Source organism: Zophobas morio, unplaced genomic scaffold (genome assembly GCF_036711695.1).
Source record: "Zophobas morio isolate AGI-343-1 ecotype UQ-CSIRO unplaced genomic scaffold, CSIRO_AGI_Zmor_V1 ptg000030l, whole genome shotgun sequence".
Taxonomy (NCBI): domain Eukaryota; kingdom Metazoa; phylum Arthropoda; class Insecta; order Coleoptera; family Tenebrionidae; genus Zophobas; species Zophobas morio.
In genome coordinates this window covers 9,877,408-9,902,509 of record NW_026972135.1, presented here as the reverse complement: position 1 = coordinate 9,902,509, position 25,102 = coordinate 9,877,408, and the positions used below count along the sequence as shown (strand labels likewise).

General features: G+C 38.2%; 3 protein-coding genes, 1 long non-coding RNA gene and 1 other non-coding gene across 5 annotated transcripts; 3 read left to right on the top strand and 2 right to left on the bottom strand.

The window, feature by feature from the left end:
• The first annotated feature begins 39 nt into the window (after positions 1–39).
• LOC135138520 (nose resistant to fluoxetine protein 6-like) lies at positions 40–1,223 on the top strand. Its single transcript, XM_064068497.1, has 3 exons — positions 40–275; positions 322–490; positions 539–1,223. Exons 1-3 carry the CDS (start codon positions 40–42, stop codon positions 1,079–1,081), a joined length of 948 nt encoding a protein of 315 aa, XP_063924567.1. The 3' UTR covers positions 1,082–1,223.
• A 5,375-nt stretch (positions 1,224–6,598) lies between these two features.
• LOC135139087 (uncharacterized) lies at positions 6,599–9,016 on the top strand. Its single transcript, XM_064069174.1, has 6 exons — positions 6,599–7,030; positions 7,414–7,704; positions 7,761–8,093; positions 8,159–8,398; positions 8,497–8,610; positions 8,666–9,016. The coding sequence occupies exons 1-6, from the start codon at positions 6,754–6,756 to the stop codon at positions 8,911–8,913; spliced, it is 1,503 nt and encodes a 500-aa protein (XP_063925244.1). The 5' UTR covers positions 6,599–6,753; the 3' UTR covers positions 8,914–9,016.
• Positions 9,017–12,270: 3,254 nt separating this feature from the next.
• On the bottom strand, positions 12,271–12,465 carry LOC135139168 (U2 spliceosomal RNA). The gene has a single exon (XR_010282135.1). It is a non-coding gene; the product is annotated as a U2 spliceosomal RNA (small nuclear RNA).
• A 1,075-nt stretch (positions 12,466–13,540) lies between these two features.
• On the top strand, positions 13,541–16,253 carry LOC135139090 (uncharacterized). The gene is made up of 4 exons (XM_064069177.1): positions 13,541–13,684; positions 15,482–15,679; positions 15,830–15,895; positions 15,946–16,253. The coding sequence occupies exons 1-4, from the start codon at positions 13,682–13,684 to the stop codon at positions 16,240–16,242; spliced, it is 564 nt and encodes a 187-aa protein (XP_063925247.1). The 5' UTR covers positions 13,541–13,681; the 3' UTR covers positions 16,243–16,253.
• On the bottom strand, positions 15,142–15,952 carry LOC135139092 (uncharacterized). The gene is made up of 2 exons (XR_010282116.1): positions 15,779–15,952; positions 15,142–15,728 (listed from the first exon to the last, which is right to left on the bottom strand). It is a non-coding gene; the product is annotated as an uncharacterized LOC135139092 (long non-coding RNA).
• Positions 16,254–25,102: the final 8,849 nt, after the last annotated feature.

Here is a 25,102-nt window from a genome sequence, read left to right as displayed (position 1 = left end):
CATTTACCCTACCTTGATTGTCTAAAGGTTCTCAGCATAATGTGGGTGATTATTTCTCACCAGTACGTCGTAATGTTAACTAGTCCTTCAGAAACGTCGGAGTATTTGAAAGAAAGGGGTGACAATATTTCTAGTAAGTTGATAATAAGTGGAAATCTAGCAGTGGACACTTTTTTCACCATTAGTGGTCTTCTACTGTCATACAATTTTATGACTTCCAGATATGAAAAAATATGTTTCAGTTTATTGGATCATTACATACATAGATACACAAGGTAATTAGAACCAAGTTTAAACCAAATATTTATAACTTAACCGTAGATTAACAGTACCGTATGCCTTAACAATGTTAGTTGTTGCCACAGTGACACTCTATTTAGCTGAAGGACCTCTGTGGCCCCTTCTTGTAAAGTCGTTTCAAAGTCCATGCCAAGAAAACTGGTCGTCTTGCCTTTTGTACATCCAGAATTATATTGACGCTAGCAAGATTGTGAGTACCAGACGAGCAACATAATTTGTAATCAAGTAAAAATTTTAGTGCATCCCTCAGGCTTGGTATATAATGGCAGACATGCAATTATTTGTAACATCACCCATGGTACTTTTTGGATTATGGAAATTTACCAAAATTGCGATAGTTCTGTTAGGATCGTGTTGTTTAGTCTCTGCTTTGACTGGTTTTTATTCGATTTGGAGAGATAATCTGCCGGCAGTAATCCACAGAACTTATCTTTTTGACCACGAAAGTTTGCTAAAAGTGAAAATGTATTACGAAAATTATTACGCGGTACCTCATACTCGTGCTAGTCCTTGGATCGTAGGAATCATCACAGGCTATTTAATCTTCAAAGTGAAACGAGAACGACGTAATTTAGTAATTAAGAGGAAATATTTATTTTGTTTTTGGTTGTTATGTACCGCAGTGTTGGTGGCCTGTGCATTCGGGTCACCACGAGATCTACCAGATCAAGAATATAACGTGTTTTGCAATGCTTTTTATGCTGCGTTCGCAAGACCTGCCTGGGCTTTTGCTATTGCAATGATTATTTTGGCGTGTGCCACCAACAATGCTGGTAATTAAAAAATATTTCTAATCAATAAAATGATTTAGGTCCGGTAAAGACGATACTTTCGTCGACAATTATTCAAGTACTCAACAAGTTCACTTACAGCATGTTCCTTAGCCATGTCACAGTTCTAAGTTTTAATCTTAATAGATATATATTGAGGTACTCTACGATTTTTAATTTGGTAAGTTGCAGCACGTTCAATTTTTTCATTAATTAAATTTGTTTTAAGTTTTACGAATTTTGGCGCACTGTTGCATATAGTGCATTGATTTCAGTTTTGTTAGTTTTTGCTGTCGAAGCTCCTGTGACAACTTTATTGGGTGAACATTTTACATATTCTTTACATTTTTAATGCTTATATTTTAGGAAGAATTATTATTATTATTATTAAATAAATGCGTTCGGGCAGAGGTTAAACCTGTTATGCCCGCGCAGCCTATTATTTACAAAACTATAATAAAACTAACAATATAAATTTATTCAGTACAGTAATGGTCGTAGTTAATTTTAAATGACAGTACAGAATTACTTAGAACTACATAGTCCGGTAGTGAGTTCCAAGGATCAAAAACTCTATTTGACAAAAAGTGTTGTCTACTCCGGGTTTTGAAATTCTCTTTTTGAAGCTTGAAAATATGTCCTCGAGTTCGTGTATCAGGATTGAGTGAAAATAGGTGCCTAATAGGTGAATTTGCAGTTGTTAAAGCCTGAAAAGTTGTAATAACATCTCCTCTTGTTCTTCTTACAGAGAGTGAAGTTAGGTTCATGGTGGCTAGTCTATCCAAATATTGCGGACGATTTATACCATACGGCATTCGGGTTACTCTGCGTTGAGTAGATTCCAATAGTTTCTTATCTCTTTCCAGAACAGGAGTCCAAACGTTATTTGCAAATTCTAATATTGGACGAATATAAGTTTTATAAATTTTTGCTGTCGTTTCAACACTAGGTTTGACAAAAGTTTTAGATACTAAATAAATGATCTTATTTGCCTTAGCAATAATACGAGTTAAATGCTCTGACCACGATAGACTTGATGTAATCAACACCCCTAGGTCCAGGTACTCATCACATGTCGAGAGTTCTACGTTATTAATAAAGTATCTATGCCTAGGATTATTTTTTCCAATATACAATAATTTGCACTTACTGGTATTGAGAGGAAGTAACCAATCTTCACACCATCGTTCAGTTATAGTCAAATCTCTTTTTATTTTCTGATGGTCAGATGAAATACCATATATTTTTAAGTCATCTGCATAAAACGCATGAGGAAACTTTAATAGACCACTGAGATCAGCGACATATGTAATAAAAAGAAGAGGGCCTAAAATGGAGCCCTGAGGGACGCCACTTAAAACTGGAGCGGAAAGACTAAAACAGTTTCCGACCTTGACTTTGAAAATACGATCAGTGAGGAAAGATTCAATCCACCGGAGAAGAAGACCTCTAATACCGTAATGTTGAAGCTTGAATAAAAGCTGCCGTTTGGGCACCCGGTCAAAAGCTTTGGAGAAGTCAAGATATGCAACATCTACCGAGTTGCCACGATCCACCTCCAGTGACCAATCCGATAGACAGCACAGCAAGTTGGAGGAAACAGACTTCCCTGGTACGAACCCATGCTGCTGTGAAGGGATTATCTTATGTTTCTGCAAAAAGTCTAGCGTTTTCTCGTAGATTATAGCTTCCATTGTCTTCACCACCAATGAAGTTAAACTAATCGGGCGGTAGTTGGCCGGATCAAATTTGTCGCCTGATTTGTAAATCGGTTTAACTGTTGCAGTCCTCCAATCTAGTGGAAGAACTCCTGACTCCAAAGATTGGTTCATTAAGAAACTCAGGGGTTTACAAAGTGAGGTCGCGCAGTTATTTAAAACATTTGCGGATATATTATCTGGGCCAGGGGAGGTAGCTATTTTTAATCTTTTTAACCTTTCATAAACCGCAGTTTCAGTAACAACCACATTTATAATTTGATCGGAGTTAGACGGTGAGTAAACGGTAGATGAGACTGTGGGAGGCTCAGACACAAATGCCTCAGAAAATGACTTGGCGAACATATCGGAAATGTTTTCATGACGATCTATAAGAACCCCTTTAGAATCGCGCAATTGTGGAGTTCTGACAGGGCCTGATAGAGCACACCTGATATACTTGTAAAAACTTTTAGGATCTTTGTTTTCACCAATGGTTTTCTCGTATTTACTTCTGGCATCTTTGATAACATTTGACAGCCAATTTGAGAATACTCGATGTACATTATAATCCGCCTGACTACTTGTTCTTCTGAATCTACGCCATAAACATCTTTTCCTGTTAATAAGCTTAAGGATTCTATTATCTATCCATGGCTTTTTACATGACTTTTTCAGTGTTATCGTTTTAGACTTAGATTCAATTAAGTCGTTCAACATTTGCTTAAAAATGTCCCAATTGTCACATACAGAAGAGCCGGTGAATAATGATAACCAGTTTAGTTTATTTAGTTCATTGTCCAGTGCACCAAAGTCGACAATTCTTTTTTGGTATACCATAACCTTGCTATTCCATATAAAACACATCTGTAATTCCGCCTTCAAGACCGAATGATCTGATTTTCCAATAGGGTCTAAATATTCTAAATTGGCTAGTAAGTTTTCATCCGACGTTATAAGAAGATCTAATGTCGAGGGTTGTTGCTGCGATCTATATCGAGTAGGTTGATCTACTAACTGCGTTAAGTGACTATCGATGAGTAATTCACGCAACATTTGTGACGCATTACTTAAGCATTGAGAAATATTTATAGGCCATGTTACTTGAGGCATGTTAAAATCACCAAATAAAAATAGGTGATTATTATTTGAAGCTAGATCCGATAACACCGCAAATAAATTAGAATCGTCAGGTAATAATGAGTCTGGAGGACGATAAATGCAACCGATGACAAAATTGATGGACCTATTAGAAATTTTTAAAAACAGAGAATCAATTCCTTTGGTATTAACATTTAAAGGATCTACAAAAAATTTGACCAATACAGCGTCTGATATGTAAATGCAAACACCACCTCCTCTTTTACCAACACGGTCACTCCTAAAAACTGTATACCCATTAATGGCAATTATACTGTCAGGCAAAGCAGATGAGAGCCAGGTTTCAGATAAAAAAATAAACGCTGGTTTTTCATAAGATACAAACGCACAAAGTTCATTAAATTTGGCATTCAGCGAAGCTATATTAGTGTAAACTACCGCGCTAGTAAAATACTCCGTATTAGGAGTATTATTATTCATTTGTTGGACATTGAATTTTGCGAAAGAGATGCTGTCGTTTGTGTCTTCCCAGTATTGCTTTCCGCAGTGTTGAGCATGTCCATTTGACGTGACAAGGCCTTCCGTAACTTCCGTTGAATATTTAAACATCTACTTTTGACATTTCTATATTCTAATGCCGGGTATATCTCATGCAACATAAATATTACACCTTCTATATTAGATGTAAAATCGAGGAGATATTCTATAGGATACGGTTGCTGATTGATGTTGTCCATCACTTTGATTAGTTGATCAAAATCCAAGGGAAATTAATGATCTGTGTTCTCAATAATCTGCTTTGCTGGGATAAGTTTTTCTGCAAGTGACGTTAAGCTTTCTAAAGATTCACTAGGTTTAAGTTTCTTATGAGACGTTTCTTCCGTATCTAAATTTCCTAAAGAGTCGGGTGATTTAAGTGAAAAGTCCAAGGGACCTGCATCTTCAACTGGAGATGAATCTTTAGTTCTTTTATTACTCGTCACAACTGCTGCATAGGCTGCAGATGATGTCCGAGGGATATCGTTAGTAGGTGTATTCTGGTCGGGGAAAATAGGCTCAGTTTGCGCATTAGCCCTTTCAGCATTTGCTTCATTATTTTGTGGGCAGTCATTTGCTATATGTCCCAATTGTCTACACTTATAACAAACGTTGTCATAACTTAAAAATATTCTCTAATTTGTGCCTTCACATTTTATAAGCAGAGATGATGGTAATTCAATGTTGTCGTCCGGCTGGACAAATATTTGTCTCCTAAAACTTAGTACATGGGCAGAATCAGAAGTAAATCCCAAAATTAAATGATTTTGGCGTTCTGGTACTACGGTTGGCAGTACAATAGTGTGAACTAAACTATTGTAATCAAATTTTTTATTAGTATCTTGAAATTCAGTTAAATAAAAAATAATGTATTATATAGGGACGAAAATTATTTCATACATATATTAATATTAAGTATTAAGAACGGAAAGGGTGGTTTTAGCTATGGAACCATCAGATTTGTCCAATCTTCCTATCAATGTCATAACATCTCAAAAATGTTTCAACCAATTTTTTAGTTCTAATGTAATTCATTCTCTCCTTGCAAGTTACTCTTTTTACAAGTTTTATTTTTCTTGTAAACAATCAAATTAAAATCCTGTGTACATGATTTGCAAAAAGTGTAATTAATAAGAATAAAAGGTAGAAACTAAAATGTACTCATTACCTAACCTACAATCTTTAAATAAATAACTGTGCCAAAGCAAAACACGGTAGCCTAAATCTCGGTTATCAGTTATCACTTATCACAGACATTGCAAAATTAAAATATCTAAAATCCAAAAATTAACTTATTATATTATGGGTCAGATATGATTTCCAATCAATAAAGAGCTGTTGTTAAATAGTGTACCACTTTTGGCAAAAAAATTAGGTAGACAGATATTTAAACTTCGGCAGGTGAGGGAAGAGTCCTGGAGTTTGTGAATTTGAAATGAAAAGAAAGGTCGGTAGAAAGCGGTGAAAACAGTTGTGTCTAAAGGGTTTTTGGAAGGTATTTGAAAGGATAAGAATTATTGAGAAAGGTGAACAAAAAATAGGTTTTACGACATGCAGGTGGACGAAGAGAAAGTTTCAGGGAAAATGAAAGATTCAGCAATCCCGAAAAGTTAGATAAGATACTTATTTTACGGAGAGTGTGGGCCAAATAGAAGACAATCCAGAACCTTATACGAAGAAAAATTTCTGTATTTCGCAAGATTAGAGAAAAATTTAGAACAACCTGGGTCTTTCAAAATGAATGGAATTGTGGATTTCAGAAAATCCTCACGGGCTAAGAGAAACTAATTTTCAACATATTTGGGGTATCAATTCTAGTCGTGAGAGAAAGAATGTATTTCCAGCAAAATGGTGCACCACCACATAACGCACGAATAATAACAGATTATTTGAATGATACATTTCCTCATAGATGGATTGCCAAAAATGGAGCAATTCGGTGGCCTGCCAGATCTCCAGATCTAACACCTATCGATTTTTTTGTGGAGCAATTTCAAAGTTAGGGTATATCAGCAACCTCTAAGAGGCGGACTTAGAGAAATTAAGCATAAATCAGTTTATTGCAATACACTCGTAGTATTTCTAGGTCAACAACTAAAAATCTAGATATACAATCAAAGTCGATAATAAAGATAAAATTTTACATATATATAGGGTACATCCATTTGCAATCACAAGTGATTTTTCGTTTAAGGCGCAACAAGTTAACAGTTTTTCGTTGGACTTTCAGAAAAAAAGTGCGCCCCTTGCAGTGATGGTTCATTACAATAAACAATTCAAAATTTTGATAACTGGAAAAACTGTCCACACAAATTTGAAAATCGAGTGTTTTGTTTTCAGCTAAAATTATGCATCTAAACAGTCAGTATCATCTCCTTATTTTGGTTCTAATAGTAAAAAGTGTGTTCGCTGAAGAAATAATTACACTTCAAAAAGATAATAACGTCACTTGCATAACGGACGATATTTTTCTGCCGATTTATATTTCGCCCCCATCAACTGAAGAAAATTTTGGAAAAGAAACCACCGATTTGCTGACGGAAGGTAAATGGGCTGAAGACGATTGGTTTCTCCAGGCTGAAGACGCATTCATTCCGGAAACACTAGTCGATAGACGATGGCAAGGTTGGTTTCTTTAACTTTTTATCGTATCGTAGTGTCCCAAATAAAAAAATACATGTTTATCAACACCACACTTTCATGAATCATCACCGACAGTACAATGGCTGGAAAGTAGGTGAAAATACGTACTTGTTTTTGAGTCTGTTTCGTTATCAGTTATCACAAAAGATATGATCAAGTGTTTTAAATTATATCAAACTAGTCAACAAATTTAAATTGCATTTCTTGTCCGGAAGTTTGATAAGGTATATTGAAATCAAAATGTATGCCAATGGATAAATAGAATATTTCTTTTACAATTTTAATAATAACATTATCGTATTACAAATTTAAAAGCAGTGGTCTATACCAGATCTGATTCTTTTAACTAAATACTCTGTTTTCAGATTTTCCAATTTTATACACTGATCATCTAGAGTTTATGAACAAGAGCTCTTTTGCCTTCTCAGTATATGGACCCGCCAACTTCACATTATTTATAAGAAAAAATAACATGACTAGAAAATATGAAGTAGAAATTGAAGATGTTAACCGTTGGATACATGCTAGAGTTATCACACAAAATACCAGAGTTTTCTACCAACAAGATGGACACATTTTAAGAAAATGGCGTACATTTAAACCAAATGGACTTATTATTATAAGTGAAAATCTAACCTACTGGAAGAAACACTCCTGTGAGTTGAAACCGAAGATGCGAACACAAATATCTAATAATCATAATTTATTTCAGATAAATACAAGTTATCTTACAATATAACAACTTCTAATGGAACTTCTCTAACAGTACCCGCTAGTGGAAGAACATGTTTGTTGTTGTACACCTGGCTTTGTCGAACATGTGTTTTACAAGTTGTGCTACTTGATGGTGTATCCTCAAAAACTATCTTAATCAATTCTATTATTAGTAATCAATTTAGTGTTACTAATTCCTGGCAGACACGTAAAATTGATATTCAACCGGATAAAGATACTCAGCTCAAATTTTCTAGACATGGTGGTCAGTCACATAGGTTTTGGGCTATAGATGTTCAGCTTTGTCCTCCCACTTACAACAATAATTCGTGTATGTATTAGTATTATAATGTGTTCCAAAAGTACCTATCTATGTAAATAAACACATTTCTTTAGTTATACAGACAACTATATCAACAGTTGAAGCAAAAATTTGTAAACTTCTACACAATAACGAAACAAAAATTAGCAACGGAATAACTACGTGTAGTAAAGCAGGTTTTGTGGGGACATATTGCAATGTCAGTTGTTCTGCTATATTAGGTCACAAATTTCCATATTGCGAACAACACAGAATTTGTGAATTTTCCAAATGCGAGTGTAGCTGGGGTTACGAAGGAGAGTTGTGTCAGGAAAGTAAGTAAATATTTTGGTTGATAATGATATTTGGTTTCAATTTGACTAAACAGTTGTACGTCGGCTCTCTACTTGACGTCGTTTTATGCACGTTTCAGCATGCAGAGGTAATAAATGGGGTTTATCCTGCAAACATGGGTGCAACCAGTCATGTCCTGAATGCAATAAAATAACCGGAGAATGTAATCCACAACCACAAGGTTACTCCATTGGTATGTGTGGTCTTTTTTCCTGAAATATATCTAAATCCTTGTATTGTATTTTTAGGTATTTTTAACCATTGCTTTGAAAATCCAGTAGTGGCATTTCTGCTGCTGGTCTTGGTAATTGCAGTTATTGTTATGAAAATATATTCACTCCACTTTATAATAGCATCAATTTTGAAAAATTTAATACCAGCACGGTTGACATTAATATCACAAAAAGAAGATGATGAGGATTCTGCACAAACTTCTGCTGAAAATTTTGAACTACAAATTTTGAATGAAAAGTCTGGGGTTTTGTTAACAAATTAACGATTCACGTTACATTCATACAAAGTTATCAATATATAAATATTTTCTAATATTGTTTAGTAATAAAATTAATTTTTCTGCAAATAAACACTACTTGTTCGTTTCCTATTTTTTACTTATTTAATGGTGGTCCTGAAAAGGACCGTCGGTATAGTGTTGTTGTGGTCGTCATTGCTGGGGTCTGTTGGCGGCCTTCTGTGTCCCCATTTTCACCTTCTCGGTGAATTCGACCAAGACAAGTGCTCAGTATATAATTTAGCATCAGGAAGCTTCAAATAGGTAGCTTGCAATAATCGATTGTATTTTGCCTAAAGTATTTTTTCCTCGGATTTACAATATGAAAAGACCGATTAATCCTGGTTTTTGTATTTTTGAGGTTAATTATAACTGCTCCTTCATCTCTAATATCATCTACTGATAAATTTAAGAGTTCTTGCTCCAGCAATACCCATCGTTATGCTCACTTATTAAACATAGCCGCATATTATAAACTGTTAATTTTATAATAAGAAATCGGATACCTTGGGCATTAAGTATATTTCATCCAGAGCCTCTTTTATGAACAGAATAATTTGTTTTATAACTTTCCGCACTTTTTTTTTTCAAAAAACTTATCGATTTTGAAAATTTAGCGATGTCCATATTTTGATCAATAAGTAAATCTGACTTAATTTTCGAATACTACGACCAGAGCAATGAGACATTATAGGATTCAGAAATTTCAGAAAAATGAACCAGTATCACATCTTCAGAAGAAACATTCTTAGTACCTTTCTCCTCACACCATTTCAAGAATTTTTGGTAACCCGTTTTTATACACATTTTTCAATTTCTACGTAAGCAACTTGGACCTTACATCTTTATTTATAAAATTAACTTCAATTGATGATTTCGAGTGTTTTTTTTTTGAGACACAACAAACTCGTTTTCTTCAGCCGTCACTTCCGTTTGTAATGTATTGTTAATTTAACCGGTTGGGAGAAAAATTTGATATGCATCTCTGGAATAAACTTTCTTAATCTTTCGACTGAAGATCACTTACAGTCTCAGGATTAATATGGCACTATTCTTCTTACTTTGTATAAATAAGCTCGTCAGTTTTCACTTTACGTCTTCCAAGGTATGCAACCAATTAAACACTTAGCTACAACACATGGGACAGTCAAATTAATGCAAACACCGAAAAAAGCGGAGTAAATAAATCATTTATGAAAAAGAAAACCTTGTGTTTATTAACCTATTCTATTTTAGAATCCTAATCTTGTTTATAAGCACCTAAATGAGGGCATAAATTGGCCTTTATGGCACAGATTAATCGAAATCAATGTCCAAAGTAATATCTCTAACAACATCAAATTTTAGCCGACAATTCAAACAATCTTGCCATAAATACTGCATATTTTCTTGAATCTTTAGAAACTAAAGTAGAATAAGACATTATATGTGCCACGGGCATAACTGTCGATGATGGCCCTCGGCAAATTAAAAACTCTCGTTCGTCGGGCTTTAAACATTTCCTCGCGCCAGAATCCCTTCATTATGTCCTTGACACATAAATAGCTATTTTGCCCGAGTCTTTAAGGGTCCTTTCATACGTGCCTACTGCAATGTGGTCAACATAAATAAGTATGTCTGCTCCACTTAATTTCAACCGAAAGCATCAGTTTCCATAACATATGGCAGCACCGAAAACTAATACCCAGACGGCTGGTCAGGGTTTCCTTCCTACAGGGAGCAAAGTCCTCCAAATGGACCTAATAGCAATATGTGTAGGAAAGATTTGTGACTGATATTTATTTTCTCCGCTATTTAGGGCCACAGCCACTTGACGGGTCTATTAGAACCCTGATGAGTGATTTGGCCCAGCTGGGTGACTCTGTGTTTTATGGAAGTTTTTATCAAAAAGGTGCGGAGGAATAGTTTTCAGTTTTAAGCCGGACGCGGACGGGTGAAGACCACATTCAGCGAATAAGTGGGTAGTGAGTGTATCACTGAGTTATCGGTTTTAGGGGTGATGTGAGTGAGATTCCACCACGGTGTAATCTGCATTGTTAATTGTTGTAAAAGCTGATTGGATTTATCTACTGTGATTTGGTGAGTCCGTTCCTTGTTGTTATTTGACATGATTATTGATAAGTGGTACCGAGTCAGTTGTCAAATAATGTTAACATAATCCTGAGAGATATTGAAATAGTAAAAGTGATAAAATGAGGCTTGACATGTCGGGCTAATTTAATTACACTGTCCGCCCTCCTATGACACCTTTATGATTATTCGTTGTTTCGGGATGTGCTTGTTGTCGCAGGAGGAAGAACTTGTAAAGATCCATTGTGGCGGATGTGTCTGTTGTAGCAGATACGGTGGGCACCTCGTGCGCCTTTTCCCTTCGTGTCCTTGCACTCTTTAGTACTAGACATGGGACAGTAGCTGGGACGACTACTCGTGCGCCTTCATTTCCCTTAGTACTCATTGCACACTTTGTACCGAAGAATTGCGACCGTTGTGATTTCCAACCATTAGGATAGAGCTCATTGATGAAATAATTGTTAATTAAAGCAGTCAAATTCCTGATAAAGTGTAGTACCAAACTTGTTGAATGATGATAAGTCAAAATGACACGGACGCGCTGTTAAAAAGTATTACCCAATTAGCGAATTCGGCGCATCGAATTTAGGAAACGACTTAAAAGTGAGTTTATGATTTATGTTATAACAAAATCTGAAGTTTGATAATGTCGATAAATGTTAAAGAAATAATGTAACACCCATATAAAAAAAAAGAAAAAAATTGCCTTCCAAGATTTTCTGTCTTCGGTTTTCCTACATGTGCAGTCCAATTTTTACCCAATTAGTTTCCCCAAATCTTAGTTTATCCTCCGCGCTCGAGGCCACGTGGTAGCATGCCCAGATGCTCGCAAAACCTGTCTCTGAAACACGACATTAAATTGAGTGTTAAAATAGTTCTCTTATAACTCGTCGATATCAAGGATCATCATCCGGGGGATGTTGGTTGTATGATGTGTTTCCCTATCGGTGTACTTCTATTGACATCCCAAGAGGCGTTGGTTGGAATTCACGACGTAAACAAAACCTTACTTTTGTGTGAATCTTCTGATTGTTGTTGTGGTGTCGCGTGGCGGCATTCCGAGATACACGGTTTAGTAAACAATCGTAGGTGTGCGTTCTGGTCGCGTCTGCGTACTATATTGCACGTGCTACACACACACACAGTCAACTTTCGTGACTTACTAATCGAAGGACGACCGTTGAACTTCGTTACGAACTATTTTGTTTACGCTTCTTCAAAAAAGTAAAAACTGATTGTTCGTAGTGCGTGCAATAAACTGTCTTTTATTGAATCAGGTGGGCCATTCCCGACTGTACTGCAATGCCGGGCCACCCCGCGACGGAGGTGGAGCAAGCCCTTAGCCTCCGTCAATTTCCAAAAATCAGTTTAGTATACTGGCCCCGCATGCGGGGCGTATCAGATAAGCTGATAAGAACAGATTTCCTTTATTAATGTTTTTCTTTTTTTCAAATACATTCAATTGATAAAAAATTAATAGCATAGTTATGTGTATAACATGCGCATAAAATCTAATACTTAAAATTAACATTGTCATAAATAAAGCCAAAAAAAAGCAACCAACATTACCTACTTTCTACAACTGCTAAGAACACATTAAAATGATGTCAAAGTGTAAAAGCAGATGGTCGAGGGATTCAGTACTGTTTCGCACCTGTAATATGCTCAACATATAGATCCCTCGACCATCTTATCGTCTCCGAACACATCAGCCTCCTCATCAGATTGCAGTATTTGCTGGAGACACGGCACCTATGCAGGACGGGCTCGTTGGCGGTGTCCCAGCTCCCCAGGCTGCCGACAATAAGGGCTTCTACTACTGTGTTGTAGCCCCGCTCCCTCAGGGTTACTGCAATCGACTCGCACTTTTGCAATTTTCGCGTTCCTCGCCGTCGGGAAGGCCCCAGGTCCGTTTTCGAAAGATATCGTGATGTCGATGATGGTGGCTGTCTTACCTATGTCGTCTGTCACCACCACGTCCGGTCGTAGGTCTGTTTCCGCAAAGGTCTTATTTATTTACTGCTACCGTCGTACCTTCCGACTTCAGTGGTTCAGCACGTGCGGAAGCGTCTCTGCGGCGTAGCCACAACGTCGACATCTTCTGTCCCCCACGCCGAATCGTTTTGTGGCATTTAACGGAATACAATCTAGCCTGTCGCGATGAATGAAACGCCAATCAGCGAATCTTGTGGCATAGCCATTGCATAAAAAGTGGTTACTTGCCAAACCGTTGTTGATACCTTCAGCATTTTCCCCTGGTCAGGCTTGCTCAGTAGTCGTTTTAAATACCACTCTCTCATCTTTGTCTTGATTCTGCTCTCCAAGTTACGCCTGCACACCGGATCTCCATTGACAGTCAGGGTTAATTGGGTTTCTTTTGTCGTCCATTTCATTTCGATCTGCTTTCTTAATCTCCTGCTACTATTTCTTGCTCTCGTTCACAGGGACTGGATATCTCCGCCTTCGTTCGCAAATTCCCCCTCCAAGCTGCCGTTCAAATATACTGCAAGGTCGGCCTCCGTTAGTTTTCGGCCGATACGTCGCCTCACCACTGCCTCCAGCTGGCACTTGGCTATGCTATTGACGGTGTTATCGAGGGTGGTCAGCATTTTGATTGCATGGGTGGTCGTAGCCGTATCCACCAGGTCAGCGAGGGGCATGATGTTGGCCCCTCCCTTGCTGTATGGTAAGTATAGGAGTTCTGGGCTGGCTCTTTGGGGGAGATTTAACCAACCTTTGGCGGCCCTCTTCAGCTGTTTGTCAAAACTGTGCGCTGCTCTTTTTTTTTGCATGGACGATCCTTTTAGAAAAAAATCTATTTTAGGCGTTATAAACGTGTTAACCGCATTGATTTTCTGCCAGGGGCCCGGGGCGCTTTCGGAGATCGCATGGAGCTGGTCGTTCATGGCACATAGGGTGTCTTCATGTATCGACGTTGTATCCCGTGGGGGTACCGAGGTGTTGATATGCTTCTCCTTCCTTCATTGGCCGGATGGGTTTGTTTTGTATTCGCAGAACGGTCTCTCTGCACATATTATTCCCCGTGCAGTCCAGGTCAAGGACGGCAAATTTTTCAGGTTTGACTGTTAGACCAATTCTCTTCGCCGCATCTCCTGCCACTTCTAACATCTCTTGGAGGTGTGGAGGGCTGTCGGCAGCCAGTGCGCTAATCTTCCGCCCTCGGCATACATATTGGGGGCGTCTCTCATTTCCTACCCTTATTACCACCGTACTGCCAGTATTGATTTCTTCTACTATTTTTATGACGCCAGCTGACACGCCCACCCGACCCAGCGGCTTCGTGATGTGCTCATGGGGCACAAAGCCAAACGCATCTGCAAGATCCAGCCAGGCTATCAGTGTTCTTTTCCTTGCTCGCCTGGCGTGGTCTAGGGTCGACTGTATGAGGAAGTTATGTTCGTAGCATCCCTCGAATTCTCGGAATCCCTTTTGTTCTTCTTGTTTGTTTTTGTTCCATTATATTCCAGGGGCTATAAACAAGGCGATAGTTAGTATTATACACCAAACACTTGTGCACTTTTTGCTTTTAACGCGATACACTTTATGATTTAAAACACGATCTAGGTGAAATTAAAATCTTATCAAATTAAGCTGATAAGAACAGAAGAAACTTTATTTAGAAAAATGTTTTACAAAGTAAGAAAAGATGCTGTATATATATGAATGTGTAAAAAAAAAATAAAATGTAAAAGTATATATATCAAAGAAAATATGTAAAAAACAAAGAAAAGAAAGAAATTAATCAGGCTTCCTCCGTATCTGGGGTGCGATTTTGTTTCTCATATATCGTGACCGAAGCGATAAATTATAGGTTATTACGTCATATTTATCGTTAGCAATCAAAAATGCGATTTTGTTTCTCACATTTATCACTTCTCCACGGAAAATTATTCGGTTGCCCGAACCCAACCGACAAATCAGATTTAACCTCAAATTTGGTTGTTGGCATAATGGTCGCGCACAATTCTTGCGTCTCCACAATTTGAAAAGAAATTGTGTTTGGAAGGATCATTGAGGTAATAATAACAACATATTAGAAAATATGTTTACTTCTTGTATAATTAATATCTATCGTTACAATTGATATAACGTTCCGTCTTTATTTAAAGAAAAACTCGTGTAAAAATTGCATAAATTTATTTTCCCAAAAATTCCAATTCCCATATTGTTTAGATGGACAAGAAAAGGCTGAGCAAGCCCAGCGGAGAGCAGAAAGGGCTCCTCGTAGATTTCATGGAGGAACACTTGAAATTTGCGAGGAACCAAGAAACTGACAGTACGAAGGTGCAAAATATGTGGAAGCGCCTTATGCGCACCCTGAATGCCTGTGGTGGCGCAAACAAGGATATCAAACAGTGACAAAGAGTTTGTATTTCTACATTATGTGTTTCCTCCTTGACCTTAAAATTACATATTTTTCTCTTTTGTTCACACATCTTTAAAAATAAAATAATTTAAATAGTGTTGGAGTGATTGGAAATCGGCCGTGAAAACGAAGGCCAATAAACTGTTGAAAAAGCTACAACAGACAGGGGGTGCCGGGCCATCTGAAGACGACGATGGTTTGCAGGAACTGTCCCAAATCGAAAAACGGGTTCTGCAAATTATCGGCCGAGACTTCAGTGGGGATGGGAAAACCAAAGAACTCCCCATCATCCAGGTAAGTATTTTTCATCACTGATGCACACATACTACAGCATACCTATGACCTTAAAATAAAAAATAATATGTCACTTGTTAACATATTTACAGAATATACCTCAAGAAATTAACACTTCAAAGTTGGCTATTATTCATTGACCATTTTTAGATTCCACAACCAGTTGCAAGTCCCGACCCGGCTCCTGCAGAATATCCTGACAGTGACGGTGACGATGTACTAATTTTACCATACTCTTGTGCCAAAATTAATACCCTGATTTGTAGTATCCTGTAGAAATTCCACCACCCTTGCCACAACCTTCAACCAGCCAAGCTTCCACCAGCCAAACGTCCAAGAAGACTGCGACCCCACGTCGCGCGATAAAACGGCGGGCCCTTTTTAATTCTCAAGGATGTGAAGATAATTTTTTAAAGCTCCTTCGAGAAGAACAAAGGGGCAATGACCTTCGCGAGAGGCAAGCTGCAGCCCTCGAAAGGCATGCTGAAGCTACCGAAAAATTTGTAGCTGCAACGGAGCGCATATGTAGCATGTTGGACGAATTTTTGGAAGGATTAAATTAAATTTCAAGTAACTCCTGTTTTTCTTTTCTCATTATATGGAAAAGTAATGTCCATGTTCCAAGTACGTATTGCAACACGTATTTTACACATATGTACAACGTTACACACATATGTACTCTCAGAAAATACATAACACACCAACACCACTGATTACCACCTTTAACAATGATTTTTTCAGGAGATTGTTGCGACTAATAAAACGATCTTGTTGTTTCAAGAACACGATAATACTGTTATTTAATAATATGCAACCCTTTAAACGAAGCTGTTTTGAACTCGTGTGTCATATGTAAAATGATAAAATTTAAAACATACCTAAGTATAACAGTATACATAATGTATTTAAATTTAAAAAAATGTAAATAAACAAGTGCGTAATTTTTTCTAATAATAATAGATTATCTTATTAAATTGATTAGAAATGGGATCCCCCTTAAAGTTATGAGGATTTTGTATTTTGGCGGGGCTTGAACTGCCTTCGTTTGCCACCTAAAAGACGAAAAAGTTCCAGCTCCAGCCACACATATCTTGCGACTAGTCATAGTGCCGTAGGTGATACGAAAAGAAAACAGGTAGGTAATAACTGTTGGATAAATTTTAATTGAAATAAAATTGAATCACCCTAGCACGATTTTGCTGGGCCAAATTCCCAATACGGGCTTCGTGTTCATTTGCAACAGGTTGTGCAAAAAGGTCTTCGTCCTCGTGGTCGTCCATGTAATTTTGGATTTCGTGTTCTTCAGGTAGTGGCAAATTGCGATGAATCATGATATTGTGCAAGATGGTGCAGGCATTGATAATAGAACCCGCCTTCGTTGGAGAATATTTCAGCATTCTCTCCTTAATCAAACACCGAAATCTTGCTTTTAAAATCCCAATGCATCGCTCAATGCAGGATCTGGCCCTTCGATGGGCAACATTGAATCGATGCTGGGGTGAATTTTCAGGGGGATTCCTAATTGGGGTGAGGATGTATGGTAATAAAGGGTAACCTGAATCACCTGTTAAATTCATTGTTATGGTATACAAAATGCGCTTATTTTAGATTATACCGAGCAGCCAAGACGTCCTGTCACCTGTTATGAAACGTTCGTGTAAAACATCGTTTATACGACTGTTTCTCCATATAAAGGCGTCATGGCTTGCGCCACCATGTGCCGCATTTATAGAGAAAATTTTATTGTTGGGCCCACATATCTAAGAAATTTTAGATTAAAAAAAAGGATCATCATAAAATGACAGTTAATACAATCTGAACGTTTTTGGAATGGTATCCTTTACGGTTCATGTACTGATGTTCTACATCAACCTTTGGCTTTGTGATGGCAATATGGGTGCCATCAACAAAGCCAATCACCCCTGGCACATTGAAACGTTCCATGATTCTATATGAATAAAGTAAAGTGGTAAATGAAATATTTGGATACTTGTAGCAATATATACATTGCTTTAATTCCAGGGTATTCTTCTTGGCCTGGAAAGTTGATGAAACCATGCAAATGAGTTTCGATAGCGGTAGCTACCTCGGTTATGGCAAGGGAAATCTGAGATTGTGACAGATTAATAAAACAATCCTGTCCCACCGAACGTTGGTAGCTACCGCTAGCGAAAAATCTCACTGCCGCCAAGATTCTATGCTCTTTTGAAATTTTGTGCCCTCTAGTGCCCCCAGCCAGGTGAGGCTCCAGCATATTGATTAGTTCCCTCATGGTTTCTTTGTTTAATCGGAACAATTCCATAAAACTAGAGAAATTTGTGTATCTTTAATAAATGAATGAAATTTTGAAATTTTAACTATTACCGAGCGTCTGTCAAATCAAATGCGTCATTTTCGTCGCGCAAACGTTGCTTTAAGCGTCTTAAGTAGTTATTTCCACCGTTGTTATTTAGGTATGGAAAAAAGCGAGCCATTTTGCAAAGTTTTTGTTGACGTTTCGCTGTAAAAGTTCGTTATTTCAAGTTACAAATACGAGTGAAATTAGTAACAATTCAGAAATACATCTGGCAACAGCGCCCTTATTTATCGCGACGTTCGATCTGTCAAACCGTTTATCGCTTCGGTTAGGATGAGAAACAAAATACCAATTTGACTGACAACCGATAAATGCAACCGAAAATTTATAGGTACCGCAAATTTTTCGGTAGAGAAACAAAATCGCACCCCCTGGTCCTGGCGCCTTGTATTGCCGGACCCCCGTCACTTGTTCGACGTAAATGTCCCGGCTCCACTTGATGGCGTCCGAACACATCAATTTCCGCATTAGGCCAGAGTATTTACAGCTAATGCCTAAGCGGTTCATGGTGTGTTCGTTGGCCGGGTCCCATCCCCCGAGGGGTCCGACAGCGAAGCCTTCCAGGAATACTTCGAACCCCTCCTCTTCGAAATGCCGCTTCATATGGTCGTATGTTGCCCTCTTCTCCCTCCTCGCCTCCTCGAATGCCTCGTACTTATTTTCGAATGGCATGGTAACATCGACTATCGTCACCCTCTTCGCCCCCTCATTTATGATGACAAAGTCAGGCCTGAGACCGTCCGTGAATCCGGGCACCGTTTGATTCACCCTCTTTACGGCCCCGGGCGACGGCCTGATGGCGTTGGCCAAGCGATCCAGGATTGCATCGTGGCGGCGCGTGACTGTGACCATGTGGTGGCGAGACAATGGTTCAGGACGTGTGGCAGGGTTTCGTTCGCGTGACCACATCGTCTGCCCCTCTTGTCGCCGTTCCCGAATCTCTTCGTCCCGTTCAGGAGCACACAGTCCAGCCTCGCGCGATGGACAAACCTCCAGTCGGCAAAGCGGGTGAAGTCGCCGGGGCGCATGAAGTGGTTTGGCGCCATTGCGACGGATGTCACGTGGAAAACTTTGCCCTGGTCAGGTTTCGCCAGCAGTCTCCGCTTGTAATAATCCCGGATCGCGCAGCGGAGGGCCTTTTCGGTGTCTCTTGCCTTGAGCGGATGTTCGTACACGTCATCCTCATTCATGAGCTCTGCTGGTACGCCGCTTTGGAATAGTAAACCGTGTTGGGACGGCTTCTCGATGTTTCCCGTTAATGTGCAGGGTGGCATATTTTCGGGCGTTGAAGGTCAACCCTGCCCAGCGGGCGACCGTTGTTGTCACATCGAGAAGCGGTTGCACGTCATCGCTTCCGGTGGTGTGGTTGGTATGGCTGCCGATTGATCGCGGGGGCGGGCTCCCGTGCGTTCGGCAGTCTCGGGGGCGGTGTGGCGGCAGGCGTGGGTGTTGGGGCGGCTGGTTTCTCTGGCCGTGGCATCCGGAATCTCATAACCGGCCGGCCAGTCGCGGACGCCTGTGGCGGCGTTTGGGTTGGCGGGCTGGCCGGCCTCGGTTCGTCGATGTCGGTGGCATCGGCGGCGGTGATGCACTCCGGTTGCCGCTTCTGGTGCGTTTTGCACGCCTTGAGGGTCTAGAAGACGGTTTCGCATCCTCGACACTTGAAGACGAGCCGGTGGAGGTGGTAGCGGCGAATGTGCTTGCTCAGGTCCCCATGTCTTTTGTATTTTTTTGGCATGGGGGCGCAGATTCGGCACACAAACTCCTCCTCCAGCAAGCAGTCCAGTTCGTAGTCGAGGAGTGCTTCTTCGTTGGCCTCCGTCAAGGCTGCAGCGGTCGCGGTGGAACTTGGGGTTGCCATTTTTCTTTTTCTTTAATATATCTGAGTAAATATATCTGTGATCACTTCACGGTATTATTGCACTGAACTATGATTTGATTTTTAATTATTGCACTGGGATTTAATTATTGCACTGAGATTTAATTATTGTACTTTTGAATTTTGAGTTATTGCACTTGGGGGTGGTTGTGGATAATTTGTAAAATTTTGTTTTCTTAAGCTGATAAGAACAGATGAAACTTTATTTAGAAAAATGTTTTACAAAGTAAGAAAAGATGTTGTATATATATAAATGTGTAAAAAATAAATAAAATGTAAAAGTATATATATCAAAGAAAATATGTAAAAAGAAAAAGAAAAGAAAGAGATTAATCAGGCTTCCTCCCCATCTGGTCCTGGCGCCTTGTATTGCCGGACCCCCGTCACGTGTTCGACGTAAATGTCCCGGCTCCACTTGATGGCATCCGAACACATCAATTTCCGCATTAGGCCAGAGTATTTACAACTAATGCCTAAGCGGTTCATGGTGTGTTCGTTGGCCGGGTCCCATCCCCCGAGGAGTCCGACAGCGAAGCCTTCCAGGAATACTTCGAACCCCTCCTCTTCGAAATGCCGCTTCATATGGTCGTATTTTGCCCTCTTCTCCCTCCTCGCATCCTCGAACGCCTCGTACTTATTTTCAAACGGCATGGTGACATCGACGATCGTCACCTTCTTCGCCTCCTCATTTATGATTCACCCTCTTTACGGCCTGATGGCGTTGGCCAGACGATCCAGGATTGCATTGTGGCGGTGCGTGAGTGTGACCATGTGGTGGCGGTAATGGTTCAGGACGTATGGCAGGGTTTCGTTCGCGTGGCTACTTTTGCGCGATGGATATCATTCAGAAAATGGCTTGGGTCCAGACAAAATTTCTGACATCACGGGTACTAAAACCAGATTTTAGGACTCAGAACTCACTGATTTGTGTGCTAATTGTAATTGTTGGTTGCATATCTAACGACTTGTATATTTTTCAACTTATAGCAATATTACAATACAAGCAGCCCATTTGCTTGTACTGCAAAGTTCAAACAATGTTAGTGAATAGTTACGAAGATGTAGAAAATGTAGATAGACTCATCAAATTCGGTTTAAGCCTTTTAAGCTGTCAAGGGCAGTTCCATATTACAAGAAGAGACATTTGTTACTTTGTCGTATATACATTTAAAAATTTCGTCACCATTATCATCGAAAGAAATGATGATACTTGGCAAAACAAAATGTGTAATGTTTTAACGCAATTTTATTTGAAAGCATTGTTACTGGAAATAATAGATTCTAGAGTAAAAAGAAATCGAAGCATAAGAACTATCTTACGGAAAGATTTAGTCTGACACTTTTTTTTCCCCTTGAAATGTATGCGAAGACAGAGTAGGGTAATAAGGTGAAAACCTGAACTCGATTGAACCCATCAATAGATGGGATTATCATATATCTGATAGTTTGAACTAAATCACATGCACTGTGTACCATTGAGCAATCAGTATCAAGGCGTCGAAAGACATTAGGTGTAAGTATAGCGCCTATACTCTTGGTAACGATTGAAAAAGGAAGTACGAAATAATGAAGCCGTACGTTCATTGGAGTGAAATTACTATTGTGGTGTCGGCTTGTCAGAGTTGGACTTACCTCTGCAAAATCTCGTCTTTTATTTTTTTTCCCACTTATTACTCCTAATATCTTTATCGAAATGTGTCCAAATTTTAGGTAGTAGTTTTTATTTGTAACAATGCATAAACAAATGCCAAACATTTTGTGTTTTTCGTGTCTAGTTTTTCCCTCTCCTCAATAATATGTCAGAAAAAAGGAAAAAATATGTCACGTCAATAGTCTGACGTCATATATTCAAAAATGTTGAAATTATGTCAGAAATGTCTTCGATAAAAAAATTTGACCTGCCCGAACGTTTTTTCCGGATGTATGGACTGTATTATTAAATCTCTTTTTATATGTGACTTTCACTTCACATCATTGCGTCTTATTATGCCTATTTCACCAGTCGTCAGTCTTCAGTTCATCACACTTTCAGATTGAAATATGAAATTCGTAGATTTTTTTTCTACGCAGTAAAAATAAATACATTCTGTTATGTTCCTTCAAGCCATTTGCAAGCAATAGAGGCAATAGTAACTCCTAAATCCCTTAACGAGGGAGTGGTAAGCACTATGCCGCTTGTTGGGCCATCATAAATCACTTGCAGCTTTGGCCGATGCGTTTATAAGTGTTTTTGCACTCATGATCTTTTTTGATGGCTTTCGTGCATTCACCAGGGTGCGGGAGTTCGAACTTCCCGCACACGTGCATTTTAACTTCCCGTTGCCATGGTAACCTTAAAATACTCGCGTAGTGTCAACATTGTGATGTGTTGACGGCGCCATTGTTTATAAGTAACTCACAGTTAATTTCTTCAGTTTAAAGGTTTATTCGTTGCAAAAAATATTGTACACAACACGTTCGTGAGCCTGCTTCCCGCATTCACGCAAATGCGGCACTCCCTTCGGTCGTGCCGCAAACAAGCGTTCATGCGGGAAGCAGGCTATCCCGAACTAGTTGTGTAAATTACTATTAGAGTGTATAACAAGTTGCCTAAATGATAGATTTTATTAATTGAGTTAATTAACAAACTATTAATTTTTCCGCAAAAGACGTCGCGGTGCGCCTGTTAACATGCAGCTCTGTGTAATATGAGTTAACGCTGATCCGTATAATGTAACTGAGGACCTAGATAAGTCACTTCTTTGCTTTTATTATTTTAGTTAATTTGGAGCAAATTACTGCCTTTTTTAAAAAATTCTTCGCAGTGCGCATTAGAATATTATATTTTCTACTAATTGTCACCTCAAGCTGGTCTTCAAGTTTAATAATAAGCTTAAAAAACGAATCGGTAAAATGTTCGTTTACGCCCGTATTCGGATACCCTCCGATGTGGGTCCCCAGGCGTCGCCCGCAAAATCGGTTTCAGTGAGAAGAATTATTTTTTGTAACTATGCAACCCAAAGTACGGATGCACGGCAGGTAGCGACCCAAGAGAGGAGAGATTATGGTCACTATAGGGAGTCCGTCATAAAATGCAAATCGGTAAACAACACCAGATAAGCTTATTTATTTTGAAATGAAGGGTACAGGGAAATAACCCATCGAAATCCATTTCTATCTATTTTGAAAGAAATTGAGTTGAAAGTTTAAAATGCTGCGGAAAATAGATTGAGAAACCCACAAGGTTCAGTCTAACACAACTTTTTATTTTCTTTATAATGTTTTAAAAATACATAAAATAAACTGTTTATGTTCAAATATAACAGCAAGAAAAATTGGTGGAAAGTTGTTTCGACAGAACTTCCCTCGCACGTACAATACAATGAAACATATCCAGCATTTTCGAGTTAAAAAACTTTAGGTACACAATTTTGTGATGAAATCATCAACATTTTGCAAGGACACGTAAATCAATGTGGATTAGACTAAAAATAACAGTATTCCAAAAATTTCTGGGAAAATGGAGTGAGTCGAGACTGATTTAATCAATAGAATAAATTGACTAATTTATTAATTTTTTTGAGCCACCTAGGTATATAAGCAAATCTAAAAAAATATGAATGCAATGATAAATTACAGGTAAAAGCTCATCATATTTTGCACATTTTTAGTAGAATTTATTCAGCAAAATTTTGAGATGATGTTATCAATTTTTTAGTAGCATAATCCTGAACTTGTGGTTTATAAATACATTATTGAGATTTGTCGACTTTTCGGTTTTTCGATTTTTCAACTTATGATGTTTCAATTTTTCAGTATTTTAATTTTTGGCATTTTCAATTTTCCCATTTTTAAAATTTTTGGATTTCTCCATTTTTTTATTTTTCGATTTCTCAATTGTCCGATGTTTCACTGATACGATTTCGCAATTTTCCAACTTTTCGATATTTTAATTTTTCAATTTTTACAATTCTAGATTTTTCGATTTCTCCAGTTTTCAGTTCTTCTATGCATATTTCAGTTTTTCAATTTTCGGAATTCATTATATTTCTGATTTTCCATTTTTTTTTAATTTTTCGATTTTCCAGTTTTTCGATGTTTCGATTTTTCAATTATACGATTGTTCAATTTCTCGATTTCTAAATTTTAGATTTTCCGATTTTAATTTTTTTTTATTTTTTCATGTTTGGACTATTTATTATTGCTAAAAATAAAAATAAAAAATAACTACTAAAATTGTGACTAAAAATATGTACCTAAAAATTAATAGAAAATAGAACACATTGCTGCTAAAACATAAAAATTAACTGTACTTTCCCAAAAAAATCTATTGCTTGATTACTGTTCCACTAGTATTGCTAATTTAGGACGTTAGTATCAAACGCAGTGAAAGTATTAATTCTTAGTTAAACAAAAAAATAGTTGAGTGTCAAAATCGAGTGAAACATGTGAGACGTGTGTAAACAAAAGCATCTAAATAATAACTATTTCCCGCAGAATTTCTGGAGGCTTATAGAGTCGACATTGGCCTGAGCGCGCTCCGGTCTATGGATCATACAAGTTCTCGGGCGACGATGTATCTAATAACGAGGCAGTTGAAATACCTGATATGTCACAGCGCAAAAAGTGTTTCTCAAAAAACTTTCAAACGTCGATGTCTTTTTAATCGAACAAAACACGATCGGCGAACGCAATAATCCAGAATGGTGCGCAGAAAAATCCTTTAGACTAACCGAACGTTATTTTGGTAAAATTTGCAAAATGAGAGAACAAGTAACACGGCTAATCCTACTGTACTGTGAAAAACATTTTACATCCCTGCAAATCTAGTTCAGCATGTATTCGCCCAAAATCTTTGCATAGAAAATGAAACAAGGGCAACTGAAGCATTTTGCAGTAAAACCAAACTGACAATAAGATAATGCGGTTTGTACATTTTTAGCGGCATCGCCAGAGGGCTTAATAAACAAAAACGCTATCTTAGAAATATATAAAATGTCCAATTTAAATAATGCTTAATTCAACGAGATGATAAATTTTGGGAAAATAATATGATAGAGCGAAATAGATAGAGAGAAAAATTTTATTTTATGCCTTACTTCCGGAGAGAGTAGATTCTCGTTATTAAACAAATCAACCCATTAGACAAATTGGAAAGAAAAGATTGTACAATTAAAATTTTTTATTTGCATTCGCGTCATGTGTAGTT